This window comes from Enhydra lutris, unplaced genomic scaffold (genome assembly GCF_002288905.1).
Source record: "Enhydra lutris kenyoni isolate GAN:26980312 unplaced genomic scaffold, ASM228890v2 scaffoldscaffold2, whole genome shotgun sequence".
NCBI classification, from domain to species: domain Eukaryota; kingdom Metazoa; phylum Chordata; class Mammalia; order Carnivora; family Mustelidae; genus Enhydra; species Enhydra lutris.
Genome location: NW_019154086.1, coordinates 48506638 through 48521922, shown reverse-complemented (window position 1 = coordinate 48521922; position 15285 = coordinate 48506638). Strand labels below are relative to the sequence as shown.

Here is a 15285-nt window from a genome sequence, read left to right as displayed (position 1 = left end):
AAATATTCATCAACAGATGACAGATAAACAAAAATGTTGTGTATCCATCCATACACTATGGACTGAATGTTTGTGTCTCCCTAAGATTCACATGCTTACACCCTACTCCCCAGTGTAATAGTATTTGGAAATGGGGCCTTTAAGAGGCAATTAAGGTCATGAGGGTAGAACCCCCATGAATGGGATTAGTGGCCCTGTAAGAGAAACAAGAGAGGTAATCTCTTTCTACCATAAGGACACAGTAAGAAAGCACCGGTTTGCAAACCAGGAAGTAGGCCCTCATCAGACATCAAATTTACTAGCACCTTGATCTTGAACTTGCCAGCCTCCAGAACTCTGAGAAATAAATGTTTGTTGTTTAAGCCACATAGTCTCTAGTGTTTTGTTATAGCAGCCTGTACTGATCAAGACATAATACAGTGGAATATTATTCAGCCATAAAAAGGAATAAAATACTAATACACTACTACGACATGGATGAACCTTGAAAACATTATGCAAAGTGAAGAAGCCATATACAAAAGGTCACATAATATATTATTTCATTTATATAAAATATCCAGAATAGGTTAAGTCCAGAAGCAGGAAGCACATTGGTGGTTGCCAGGGATTGGAGGAGTTAAAGGGGATGGACTGCTTAAAGGGTACGGAGTTTTCTTTAGAAGCAATGAAAATGTTCTGGAACTTGATTGAGGTGGTAGTTGTACAAACTGTGAATATACTAAATAAACTGAACTGTTTACTTTAAAATGGCTCATCTTATGTCATATGAATTTTATCTGTTTTCAAAAAAGCTTAGAAATTCATAGAAAAACAAATTTTGTTGTTTTAAAATTTTATTTTCTTTAGTAATAATGAAAAATTATCAGCCAGTGACTAAAGAATCAAATGTAGTTATTTCAAAAATGGTACATACGAACAATGAAACAGAATCCTGGATTTTTAAATCTGATTAAATAAAATGCTTAAATAAGATCTCAATTTTGATCAACACATACAGGTGCATTACAGAGTATGTACCTAGTATGCCTGAATATAAGAAAAATTATTCTTCAAAATGTATCCATAGTAAATATCTATTGTGTCTAGAGTTCTACCAAGTTGCTTATTTGACAAAAGGCTTCCTTGATCCATGTATTTTGAAAAAAAAGTATTTATCAGAGAAGATATTTAGTGTGAATAAAACCCCAACCAGTGCTGGTTTGGGAACTCTTAAATTCACCTGACAGAACTTGTTTAAAAAAAAAAAAAAAGAGAGAGAGAGAGAGAGAGAGAGAGAGAGAGACAAATTTAACATTAACTTAGTTTCTGATGCCAAGATTCCACAGTTGCGAGTGCTGCATGTCACTATATACAGAGCATTTTAGAGACCACTTTAAAAAGCAACTGAGCAGATAGTTAAATGTACAGATAATAAACAGTTATCTACAGTACAAAAACAAAATAAAAAAACTTGTGATAATGGATACTTGTAGAATTTTCAGTGGTGGCCTCATATAGATTCAAAAACTGCTTCATATAAAAAAATTAATGATAGTTCAAAATGTAGTTCTACTGATGACAAAGATACAGATGTAAAAGACGCATATATAAAGTATTAATAGGGGCGCCTGGGTGGCTCAGTTTGTTAAAGCAGCTGTCTTCGGCTCAGGTCATTATCCCAGGGTCCTAGAATCAAGCCCTGTGTTGGGCTCTCTGCTCAGCGGGGAGCTTGCTTCTCCCTCTCCCTGCCCGCTGCTCTGCCTACTTGTTTTATCTCTGTTAAATAAATAAATAAAATCTTTTTTTTTTTAAAGTATTAATGAAATTGTTTTATGAAATTTGAGAAGTAAAAAAGTAAAGTTCCTGAATAAATTTAATTTTATACAATGCATAATTTTAAATACATTTGTGTTAACCAGAAGAAACCTTTTTGGGATATTCTTTTTTTTTTTTTAAGAATTTATTTTTATTTATTTGACAGAGAGAGATCACGAGTAGGCAGAGAGGCAGGCAGAGAGAGAGAGATGAGGAAGCAGGCTCCCTGCCGAGCAGAGAGCCCGACGGGGGACTCAATCCCAGGACCCTGAGATCATGACCTGAGCCAAAGGCAGAGGCTTAACCCACTGAGCCACTCAGGCACCCTATTTGGGATATTCTTAATGGGAGAGCAGAGTATCACTTTATATCCAAGGATTATCAGTATATGCGTTAGAGAAAAGACTGAGAAGAGCTACACCACAAAATCTTATAGTGATTAATTTGGATGCTAAAAGTGATTATTTAGGGACTGTGATTTTAATTTTCTCTATACTTCTTTTGCATTTTCAACATTATCCTCAATGTGTATATACTACTCTTGATTAAAACAAAGCTGTAAAAATTGAAAATGAAACTTACTTTCTTAATGACACAAAATCATAGAATCTTTGCTCTAGAAGAGTCTATCCTATAGCCAAATTGTAATAATCCTATCTATAACTTTTGACATCATCCAGCTTTTTTCTGATATAAAATTTGGTGTTTTAGAAAACAACCTGTTCCATTGTTAAATAAGTGAAAACTTCACTGATTCATCAATAATTTTATTTATTAAATTAAATGTTAATTTATTTATTAAATTAATAATTTTATTAATAAATAATATATATGTTTATTTGTATATAAATATATTTATCTATATCTATACAGATAGATATGCCAGGGACCAAGGTTTGTAGAATAAATTCAAATATGTACTGTTCTTTAATTTTCTGCTACTACTGTTTTCAATTTTATAATCGGGAGAAAGAATATAGGTTTACACCTTTCTCTAGAAGATAACCTATGAGGTATTTTAGACCCTTGTCAAAAGTTCCTTAAGTCTTCATTTTTCCAGGATATACTGTCTATTCTGTTCCTTTGTATACCCTACCCACCATTCATTAACATCTTAAAATGGCATAGCCAGAACCTAAAACAACATTCCAAATGATTTCTGATCTGCCCTAAGTAGTCAGAATTAATCCCAGAATATCTGAAAATTTTTCTTTATGAATGCAGTTTAAGACCACATCAGCACTGCTAGTAGTTACATGTTATTGACTGCTTCAGATTATAGTTAATGGAATCAACCAAGTCTATTTTACTAGCAACTCATGTCTTCTATATCTACTGCTTAAGCAATGCAATTTCCCACTTTGAATTTTAGAAAAGTTTAAATATGGTAGGAAAATTCATCTTAGAATAAAGGAAATATATCTATTTCTTGGTCACAGAAAGCTCTCCATCTCCCTTTTATATTTCTAGCTTGACTAAGCTGCCTAATCAATCAATTGACTATTTACTGCTTATTTTATCTATAGTAAATGGTACACTTTTAATGTTCCATTTATGGAGAAAATCTCTGCATCAAAGCAGTGCAGTTGATTAAATGAATCACTTAGGGTCTTAGAGAGGAAAGAAAAGTGAACACAAAAGTGATTAAGAAATAATGATTCTTCTGGTCTAGAAACTACCAGTACACAAACTCCATTTTTCCTCAACATTTCTCAGTAGCATCAATGGTGCCAAGCCCCAGAAGGCAAGAGAATTTCTCTATCTACATCCCTTATATAATTTCTAAGAAAGAGAGTTCTAGAATTCCAGTTTTCCTTCTGTTTATATCTGACTTTATACAAATATAGCCACAAATTTATTTCCAGGTAAAAAAAATCTGATATAAATCCTTGGGAAGCAAGAAATGCTAACATTCTAGGTTTCAAACACAAATTTGTAAGTTAAATTGTACATTAGTCTCTATAATTTCTCATGTGCCAAGATTTATTATAATCTGCCAAAAATGAAAGAAGCTATGTTTACTGGAAAAATTTTATCTGCCACTATGTTGTTCAAAACCATACAAGTAGTAGCCTAATAACTGGTTAAAAGGATGTTTCCTACCTGTATAAGTACTTAATATGCCCACTTTAGTCCTACACAGATTTCAACTAAAAGAATATCACCTAACACACATATGTAGCTTCCTCAAAAATGGTTAAAAACAGGGGCACCTGGATGTCTCAGTGGGTTAAGTCTCTGCCTTCGGCTCAGGTCATGATCTCAGGGTCCTGGGATCGAGCCCCGCATCAGGCTCTCTGTTTAGCAGAGAGCCTGCTTCCCCCCTCTCTGCCTGCCTCTCTGCCTACTTGTGATCTGTCAAATAAATAAATAAAATCTTAAAAAAAAAAAAAAAAAAAAGAAATGGTAAAAAACAGAACTAAGTATTTGGAATTACCTTGAGTGGTGAAGTTGAAGAGTGCAGGTGTGTCTCGCCCATTTGGTAGTTTGACATTTGGGTCCCTTAATTCGTCAAAAAATGAATGTGCACAAGCTTCCAGTGGTGTCAATCGGGCAGTTGGTGTATACTCCAGCAGACGGCTACACAGTGCAATTGCCTCCGGTGGAGTCCGGGGTCGGAAGACCTGCAGCACAAAAAAAGGCAAAGAACAATTAATGCTTTATTGTAAGAATTGTAGCAAATTATCCTTTGAGTATGAGTTAATTCCCACCACATACAACATGGCTGCATTTGTGAAAGGAACCTTCTAGAATGAAAAGAGTTAACTGCATATACTTCACCACACTGGGGTGAACAGCTAACTACAAACTATATGAGAAAAGCTCAGAGAAAAAACTAGGGGAAATTTAAAAAAATCTACATTTGTTCATCATAAAGCAGTACAATTAAATATGTACACAAAATACAATATGATAGGCACAAGAAAAGGGCTGGGTTCTGGAAGCAAGCACAACTAGAAGAATATTAAAATTTTCTAAAAGTTTTGACTACTGTGGTGGTTGCCTCTTGTGTGTGATTTTTGCAGAACAATTGTCAGTAATGGACAGCACTACTCAAATCTGGCCATCAATATTTTCTGAAAAGGAAAGCTATTTACCTTAGGTCTAGAAATGCTAATGATTTGGTATTACCTCTTCAATAAACGACATCTATCTGATTTGAAGAAATTCTTGAACAACCAGCGTTAAAACTGTTTTCTCAAAGAATAGCTGTATGTATTACATACAGCTTACATGGCCAGATTACCCTCATTTGAATGAATATTCTCGGGTCTTAATTAGGGAGAAAGAAATGTACTTTTCGTTAGTACAAATATTTCATTAAGAGCCATTATGTCAGAAAAAGTCAATTGAAGGCTATGTTTAAGCAAAAAGCAAATAAATTAGTTTCTAAAAAAAAAAAACCAGAAAGCTTTCTACACATCTATGTCTTAAAACTCCAAATTGATATATAAAACTATGAAAATAACTTTGTTTTAAATTATGGACAGCTGAAGAATAAAAACAGTAAGGGGTAACAGAAATAAACATAAGTAGATGGACAGGAAGCCTCTGAAACTAAAGAAAAATGAAATCTATATCCCTTGATGGGGGAAAAAACAATCAAACAGAAGATGTGGTAGTAGACAGACATATAAAAAGAGGCAGATGTATATAAAGGGAGGGAAATAGTGAGGGAAGGACATGTAGATTGGGAGGATGGAGAAGCCTGGGAGTAAGGTTTCCTAGAATGGCTCATGTAACATCTGACTATCACTTAGGCTGAAGGTAGCCCAACTAGTTAATACTATAGAGCTTACTTTTCAAGAGACAATAGAAGAGTACTTTCTAAAGTGAAAACCTTATTTTTCTTTTGTTTTTAAATTGAGAAATTGGTTTGAGTAGGATCCTAGGAATTTATTTCTGAACATCAAAGAACTTATTTGACTATATTAGAAAACCCTCTGTATGATCAAAAATTGCTTTATCTTTATTCTTTTGAGTGATTTGACTCACCTCAGTCAAGGAAACCTTAAAGGTATTGTATTATTTGAAATGTTTAGATCTTCCACTGTTCTTGGTCATTTTTCCCTCTCTTGCTTCCTAGCCAGGTCCATATAATCAAATTCCGAATGTAAAATAAAATAATCAGTGGGAAAACTCTGAAAATTTTTCACAAAAATATTAAGCATTATTGACATTATTTTATCCCAGAGAGCTGTTTGTATTTATTTCACAGCATGTGGATTTATTTTGCTAGCTAGTCTAAGGGAAAATGCTTTTGCACCAATATGGGACTGTATAAGTAGAATTAAAAGTACCACCAAAAGTAGAAATATCTCCTGCCAACATTCAAATGTAGGGTAGCTGAACAGTGAATGTATTTTAAGTGAAGAAATTTCATGTTACATTAATGAGGATTTTGCATTAAAGTTATTAATAAACTAGTATTATAAACTTATCTCTAATTATTTAAAAAAATCATCCACATTCATTTGGTATCTTACTGGCTACAAGCAACCATCCATGTTGGTACTAAGACGCCTATTAGTCAATTTTGCCAGGGAATTCTAATTCATGGAATCAAAGAGTTAAAAATAATAAAGAAGACTTCATTCTAAGAGGCCACATTAAAATCAAGACTTAATCTGCCCTTTAAAAAGAATCCATTATTGGGGCACCTGGGTGGCTCAGGGGGTTAAAGCCTCTGCCTTCGGCTCAGGTCATGATCTCAGGGTTCTGGGATCGAGCCCCACATGGGGCTCTCTGCTCAGCGGGGAGCCTGCTTCCCTTCCTCTCTCTCTGCCTGCCTCTCTGCCTATTTGTGATCTCTATCTGTCAAATAAATAAATAAAATCTAAAAAAAAAAAAAAAAAAAAAAGAATCCATTATTATTTTAAACCCTTTGAGAAATTTCTGATGAGCGAAGCCTTGGTTTAGTACTCTATGGATAAAGGTTAACTGGGAAATTATGGGGAGTCAAAGCCCAGTGTCTTCCAAAGTTCAGATTTGTGACCATAATATAGGGTATGGAACCATGCAACTTCAAAAAATTTCAGGCCAAACTAGAAAATAGCTCTTCTGAATTATCTTTGTGTTTAAAGAGAAGGAAACCAGTAACAACTGAAATATGGCTTTTAATAATGAAGATTCTGATGCCATTTTATTCCTTACTCATTTAAATTGTTTAACACTCAGAACCTTTAGTTCTATGCATCTTTGTTAATATTTATTCTTGTAAAAATAGTTTTTAAACCCCACAGTTCCTTACTTCTAGATGTAAATAAATCACTCAGGAGACTGACAATCTAAATATACCATAAGTAAAACCTATCTCACACAGTGGATGGAAAAAAAAAAAAAAAATCACAGCTATCCTACATTGTTTTTACTTTTACATTTCTAGAATGAATAATGGTTTGCCCTTTTTAAAAAAAGTTTTCCCCCTAGTTTTATAGACCTGCCTTGAAATTTTGGGGAAAAAAAAAAATTAAGTACATACCCGCACTCCTGAGGTGAAATGTCCTGTTCCTGACGAATCCTAAAGATGATAATGCAGTGAAATAATCCAAACAGGGGAAGTCAATCCAAAAGAGAATAGTCCAGCAAGGAAAAATATATCCAGTGTTATAAGAAATCCATGGTGTGGGGGGGGGACATAGAAAATGTTTATACAGTTATAAACTTTAAACATCAGTCTCCACAGTAGCAAGTCCAAGTTTTAAAAATTATTTCACCACAGTGTATGCAAAAAAATTTGATTGCGCAATGGTGAGGCACAATAAAGAAACATTTTAATTTTATTATGTTCCAATGCCAGTGCGTTTATTAAAAAAATACAAAACCAAAAAAAGTTAAAATCAAAATTAAATCTAGAAGTAAACTTCCCAAAGTAAAGTGTTTGGTCTTCTACGACCTGGATTCATAATCCATTGACATGGCTGGGAGGGGGCATATTAGCCTGCTTTTAAAGACATCAATTCCCAATATGCTAATTTTTATCTATTGATGTATTACAGTTAGACAGTATAAACATTTTTTGCTTAATTATTAGTGATGAGAGGAAATAATAAATAGATTTAATTTATATTACTACAGATTTCAAGCCAGATATTTTCAATTTGTGTGAGCTAAGAAGGATCAGGCCACCGCGGATTATTCTCCATTTTGGATTGACTTCCCTGCTAAAAGATGTTTGCTGACATTCTCATTATTTTAGGATTCTTCAGGCAATTGACATATCACCTCAGGAGTGCGGGTATAACTTACTTTTTCTATTGTGGGCTTTGCCCCCTCATACCCTTGCACCCATTACTTAGTTAAAATAAATATAGAACATTCTTTCCTTTTTGGAAAAACTCACTGAAAAAAAAATCCTACATCTTTGAGCACTACAAATTCAACACAGTTCCATGTGCAGTTATGCCCAATTCACCCACCAAAAGCTAAACAAAAAATATATACAATAAACAATACAACTAAGGGACAGTCACAGTTATAGGTGACATGCATAGTAATGTACACCAACACCTAGGCACAACGGAGCCAAATATGCAAGGGAGGTAGTAGGATCTATTATGTCTAGGTATTGAGAACAAAAAAATGGCAGAACTCACCAGTAGCTGTGAATTCCCTTGGCTATTCTAAGAGAATTTAACATTCTTTTAGGATAGTTTCCAGTGGGGGAATTAATATTTTGCAAAAATAAATAATCCGCGGATTACTTTTAGTCTGCAGACTAAAATTTAGTACACGGATTAAAATCCGGCCCATCAGAATTAAAATCTCTCATGAACTAAAACACAATCAGGTGGACAAAAATAGAAAGCGAGACTAAAAAAACTGAGCACAAAGTAAGACTCAACTGGGCCAACTAACAGTTAGTGCGCAGACTAAATATGGCCAGCCAAGTATGTTAGCAAGGCCATGAAGAGCCCAAAACACCCTCTGTAAAAACTAAAAACAAAAGTAAATAAATAAAAATAAACAGAACAAAGCAAAAAATAAATAAATAAACAAAAGAAAGGAAGAGAACAGAAAGGAAAAATTGAAAACAACCAAAACACTGACATGAACTTTTAAGTGATTCAAATACTACCTCACCTGTGCAGCAACTCATTTTCTTATATTGAAACAAACTGTCACCACAAATACTAGTCCATAAAAGAAACTAACAAACAATTCATTTTTCAAAAAGAAAGTCTCTATGGTATTGAACAAATGCAAATGAGTCCTTAAATGAAGAATTATTCAAAATAAATTTGCATTTGGATAACTCAAAAATGACAGAGGCAATTTTTCCCTTACATGGCCTAGGATAGACTTTAGCTATCACATATCAAATTTCAATCTGGAGCTAACTGTTACGAATGAATCTTAGGCCTTTTAAAATTTATAGGCAGTCATATATACAATATCAAGGCCTACAGCTGATTGTCACAGCACCAGCTCTCAACAATTCTACTGTATTAAACAGCCAACCAGAGCAATGTAAAAATGCCTATGGGCAACGATAATCTATGCAGAACACAGAACAAGTGCTGTGCCTGTTCCGAACAGCTCCTTCTCCCTAGATTTCACTGTGATAAATGTACAACCCAGACACTGTTCTCTGGTTATACACAAAACACACAAGCACCCAATGTTAAAAACTGGTAAACCATGAACTCCTAAGGAGTAACCCCAATGCTGGCTCTCAAGTAATAATCATCTAAAATTATTTGCAATTTGTAGACCTAATAAGGATTAAAAGTGAGATGATGCCATGGATTTGTTGAATAGTTATGTTAATTACCCAGATTAAGTAGATACAGAAAGAACTTAAATCTACTAAAGAGGTGATATATGGTACATAATTCGTAAGAAGCACAAACATCCCTTCCTTAGTCACAACAGAGCCAGCATTCAATAAATTTCACCTGTACTTATTAAAAGGCTTACTGAGTTTTTCTGAGCTCTATTACACATAAATAATACATGTGTTGATATCAACATTTAACTATGCAATGTAATTTTTTCCTATGACTTCATTCACTGATAAAACAGTACTGCAGGCTTACATAAAAGTATGATTTACCAATGTCCACTTACTCAATTTAATCTCTTATGGTCAGACTGACCTTCTTAGGAAAGTAGAACATTTTCTTTCACCCACATCTCCTCATCTTAAGGGACAGTCCCCTGGGCTACAACAATTCCTGACCTTACCAACATCTAAGCAAATCTAAATCCTCTTTCAACATCCCACCCCACCTAGTCCTTCTTCACCTTTAAGGAGGCTTCCTTTTTAACTCTACCACCCCCACTGGAGATCTGACTTACACCTACAGCATGTGAAACACTTTTGAACACCTATAGCACACAATCAAGTATATGGTTATATGTTATATTACTGAATACTTGCTTCGACTAAGTCAGTTATATCACCTGTAAGCTTTTCAAAAACAAGGGCTATATAGTGTACTTCTGCATCCTTTATAGTATCTGAGTATCTGGCACAGTGCTGGGTACATAGGAGATACGGGTTTTAAGAAACAAATGATATATTAAAAGCAGACTTTTGCTTTTTTTTTTCGCTTTTTTAATCCACCCCCAAACCCATTCCTCTGCCTTCCACAAGTGATCTGGAAACTTATGCCTAAGCATTCTTTTTTACTCACTGAATTCTTTTTTACATTATTTCTCTTACATGGGGATTAGCCACCCTAGTGGCTAGATTTTAAAGTGCATAGTTTCCAGCAAAGAAATAGGGAGTGTAGCCAGTACAACTAGAAAAGTGAGGAAACCTACTCACATAGGAAAATAAATGTTAGACAAGGAAAAGTGATTACTCTAACACTAATAAAGATGTAGGTGGACAATTCATTAGAGAATATAGTGTATTTAACGAGACAAGTGATAATGGATTAGTAGAATGTTCAGGGCAAAGGTAAGTTAAGTAATAATATAGAAACTAATTTACCTAAGCAATGGAACAAAACAGATGAGTACAATCTTGGGAACCAGTAGAAGTCCCAACATAGTTTTATGCTTTCTGAAGTACATTTAAGCAAAACCAGAAAAGGCTCATCGAGTTTACCCACAAAAAAGAAGTTTGACAATTTTTGTTTTGTGTTCTCTCGACCCCTCCAAAGGCATTTTTATTTAAAAAAAAAAAAAAAGTTTTTAAAGACTTATTTATTTGAGAGAAAGAGAATCTTCAAACAGATTCCCTGCTGAGCATGGAGTCCAATGCAGGGCTCTATCTTACAACCCATGAGATCACCAAGATCAACCGACTGAGCCACCAGCTGCCCTGAAGGCATTTTTTAAACTATAAATATGTATAATTGAAACAGAAAGTTTACCAAGTGAAAAATCTTGTACTCAAAAGGCTCAGAAAAAAAGGTAAGATTATAAAGAAAGTCTTAAAAAATTAGTAGGAAAAAATATATAAGTATAGCACAGTTTTATGTTTAGTTTTAAACACAGAGAATAATAAACATAATCTGTCCAGTCTAGTCTGGTACCTTAACAACTGAAATGACCTCAACCTCAATTTTCTAATTTCTCTTAGCTAGTTGTAAATAGTACTAAATTCATTCATTTTCAAGTATGTGGACAGTGTTCTAAGAAATTGGGTATGTAAGGACTGGCTTGTGGATACTGGTTTCTAGGATACTTAAATAATAATCCATGGTTTCACATATCCCATAGACATTTAGCTATTAAATAAACTTATTGTGTATTCCAAAAACTTAGTAACAAACATTTTGAAGTAACTGATATCCATCCCATTATTACCACTATGAAAAAGAAATTAGGAAATGCTATAATACATGTGGCATGACTTGGAAGGTATTGTAAGAGTTATCTGGTGGGAATTAATCATGGAGAGCTCAGATAATTAGAAAATATTTCATGGGAGAACTAAGATTTGAGGTCTTGAGAAAAGGTTAAGATTTGGTAAGCAGAGAAGAAGATCATTTTAAGTGTGAAAAGAAGACATTAGTAAAAGAGATAGAAACATATATGGCTTCTCTGGAGAACAATCAAAGGTTAGGAAGGTGAGGAACAGACAAAGAATAAATCTCCTGTTTCTCTGGAAAGAAAAGATAGAAACAATAAGTGACACAATGACTATATAATATGTCATCCAAAATGGGATATTTTTGAGAATGAAGGAGCATTCAATTAATAATTACTCTGAACAAGCATAAAGTGGGACATATGATCATCCTTGTCCTTATATGCACATTATGTCAGATTTTCCTAAAGGCAGTAAGTAAACAAGGAAGATTTTTAAGTAGGAGTGATAGTATCACATGTACTTTTAAGAAAACTAACTTTGAGAGCAATGAGGACTATAAAGGATATGAAACTGAAAAAGAGAAACTAGTTAGGAGGTTGTTTTAACAACTTCTATGATACAATGATGGCCTAAAGTCAGGGAAGTGGCGATAAAGAGGACAAATCAAAGAACTATAATGGAGGTAGGATCTTTGTATTTATTTAGAAATAAAATAATAAAATATTCCTTTATTTTAAATAAGGGAAATTGAAATGTTGAAAACAGCATATTACTATTTTCAAAAGAATCAGAAAACACAATAACTAATTGCTATCTACAAAAGAAAAAATTTGAGGCACGCAGAGTAGAAGCAGTACTCAAACTAGATTCTCACTTCATACCTAACCAGACTGTCATTTAATCGTACCTCCTTATAATGCAGAATTTAAGCTTCCTCTCCTGCTAATGAACCTCCATCTCTATTTAATTCTCAAATTTCCTTGGTATCATTTGTTTCGCTTTCTATCTGGCTTTTTATTCTTTACAGTGTACACCAATGCAGGAGGTCTTTATCCTCCTGTCCTCAATCCAGTAATGGTCCCTGTTTCAAAACATTAGCACCAATTTCCTTTCCTACTTAAAGCATAAATGATATAACAATGAATTAGGTTACTCTGGCTATTAAGTACTAGCTAAGGGCAACTTACTGGATTTCTAAATTCTCAAGATTCTTGACATAGTATGGTTCATCTCACTGTTAAGCTCTTCTGTTTGCTATCTTTCCTAAACATCTAAATCCCTTCACCTCAGTGTTTCCATGGAAGGTATTTTCTCTCTTGATCTTTATGGCTGTCTACGTTTTTAGTACACCAGCTTCCAATCCTTAGGGATATAGCTGTATTACACTGCAGCACAGAAAAGCAGGGTTCACATGTCTACAGCTTTAGGAAATAGGGCTAAAGTGGATTCTATCAGAAGACCAAAACAAAGGCAAAATAGCTTTTGTTTCCAGACTTTGTTTACCTGCTCTCAAAGAGCAACAAGCTCTTTTCTTTAGAGAACAATATTATGCATTTCTTAAAAAAAAAAAACCCACAAAACTTTATTGGCTGCCTAACATAACAGAGTACTTCTCAAGTCGGTGTTCATGATCATAACAGAGGGGAGAAGGGATTGTGTTCCTTCTAGAAATTTAAAATTTTGTCTTTCATTTTGATAATAACCTATTTTGAAAATCAATATTAGCATATTTTGGATCATTTGGATTCATCCAGATGACAGAACAGTGCCATGGAATTTTTGTCTGAATTTGGTTTTGTGTTTACAACCATAAAAACATCAATCTAGTTGTGTACACCAATGAGAAATTAATACAAGTGTGCTTATTACATAATAAAATCAAATTATGTCAAGGCACACTATATAAATGGAGAGTTCACAGTACTTTCAACAGACAAAATAGGTGGGAGAATGGAGACATCATCCTACACATGAAACAGGAATGGAAGCCTAAATAAAACAAACAAATAAAAGGGATTTGTATAGATTATTCAAGTTTAAAGAGCATTAGTGTAAGATATAAAACATCAGGAATCCACATGAGCAAAGGAAGATGTTAAGCAGACAAACGTACCACACACCTTCTGCTGACTACTCTTTAATTATAATCTACCATTCCTCACATTCCATCCTGGCTAATACTTGAAAAGATATAATCCGAGGGGGGAAGGGGGAAGAAATGCCGAATATGCTACATACTAATATTGGTAGCAGTCTTGATTAAAAAAAAAAATGATAGGGACTGTTAAATAAAATTTCATGACCTCAACTTCAGCATTATATTGGTCAGATACTCTATATCAAGGGTAGCATGTGAGGAATACTTAGATTACACCAAAAAGAGCTTTATTTTTCTTTTTTCATAAAAATGACTTGCTTATTAATGAAAATATGGAAATGAAAAACAAAGAAAATAAAATCACCTACACTTTTCTCAACCAAACTACCGTTAGCATTTTGGAATATTTCCCTGGATTTATTCATTATACAGAACTGTTTTTGTTTTTTCTTTAACATGACTGAAATCATAGTATACTACAAATCACTTGTAAACACTTTAATAATAAATTCACTGGATTCAAAGTGCAACTCAGCCTTTAAATCCCATTAGGCCACCTAGGACTCTCTGAGTTAAGAGCAAGGTGAGAGACCCCAAATATCTTCTGACCAAGATCCAAAATAAACTTTAGGTGTAAAGATCAAAGAATGGTTTATCTCAGAACATTCAGTGTTTACTATAAATTTTAAGTGTGGCAGGGAAGGCAACATCATGGTCAATGAAAGCTAACCTCTAATTCTGGCACTAAAATACCAATACCAAATTCTGATCTAAATAAGTAATTAGTAATAAAAAGATCTTCTGCAATGAAGAGAGATAAGATTGTGAGAACTTGAAGGAAAGTAACTATCATAATACAATTTAGAGAAAGAAAAAGACATATTCTGAATCTGGGAATATAAATTATTTCATTTGTAGTTCTAAATTATGTCATACATAATTTAGAGAAAGAATCATAATACAATTTAGAGAAAGAAAAAGACATACTCTGTATCTGGGAATATAAATTATTTCATTTGTAGTTCTAAATTATGTCACCTCTTATTATAAAAAGTCTATAACCAATTAAGCAAACCTATCCCTGCTCAAAACAAACTGTTATATGTACATTTTTAAGTACAGAAAATCTCTCCTTGAACTATAAAAGAGCTGAACTTTATTAACTCACAAAAATACATAATGAAATATAAGTAAACATGAGAGGAGGTGCATGGTGTATAACTTTAAGTCTGGCATTACACATACACACACACAAACACGAGTAAAAGTTTAATCCTGATTTTGTCATGGCCACCTATGTAATCTTGAGTAAGTCACTTGGTATCTTTGACCAGAGTTTCTTAAACTGTAGAGTAAGGATGCTAGAGATTCAATCTAGCAATAAGCCCTAATGAGATTTTTTTTTCTGCCTTTAATGTCACAAGTTAAACTGAAATGAAAAAATTTTTAAATAAAATCTATCTTAAATCATTTCAATCATGCATCAAAGCAAAAAAATAAAGTTTTTTGGTAAATTAGTACTTATGCTCTTCAAACTGGTTCCATGTATGCTCTAAGAATTGGTTAGGCTATCCAATGGCTACTGCCATTCCGTTAACATAGCAATGCTTTCAATGTATAT

At 33.7% G+C, this 15285-nt stretch overlaps 1 protein-coding gene across 2 annotated transcripts in view; it reads right to left on the bottom strand.

The window, feature by feature from the left end:
• LOC111149921 (glycogen synthase kinase 3 beta) overlaps nucleotides 1-15285 on the bottom strand; it is a 229491-nt gene that overhangs the window by 28325 nt on the left and 185881 nt on the right. Inside the window, exons 9-10 of one of the 2 annotated variants that reach the window (XM_022507206.1) lie at nucleotides 7280-7318; nucleotides 4235-4421 (exon numbers count right to left, since the gene is read on the bottom strand). In XM_022507206.1, the coding sequence (XP_022362914.1) occupies nucleotides 4235-4421; nucleotides 7280-7318 (226 nt within the window). The remainder of the gene's footprint in view (nucleotides 1-4234; nucleotides 4422-7279; nucleotides 7319-15285) is intronic. The other variant, XM_022507209.1, reaches the window with a different exon arrangement.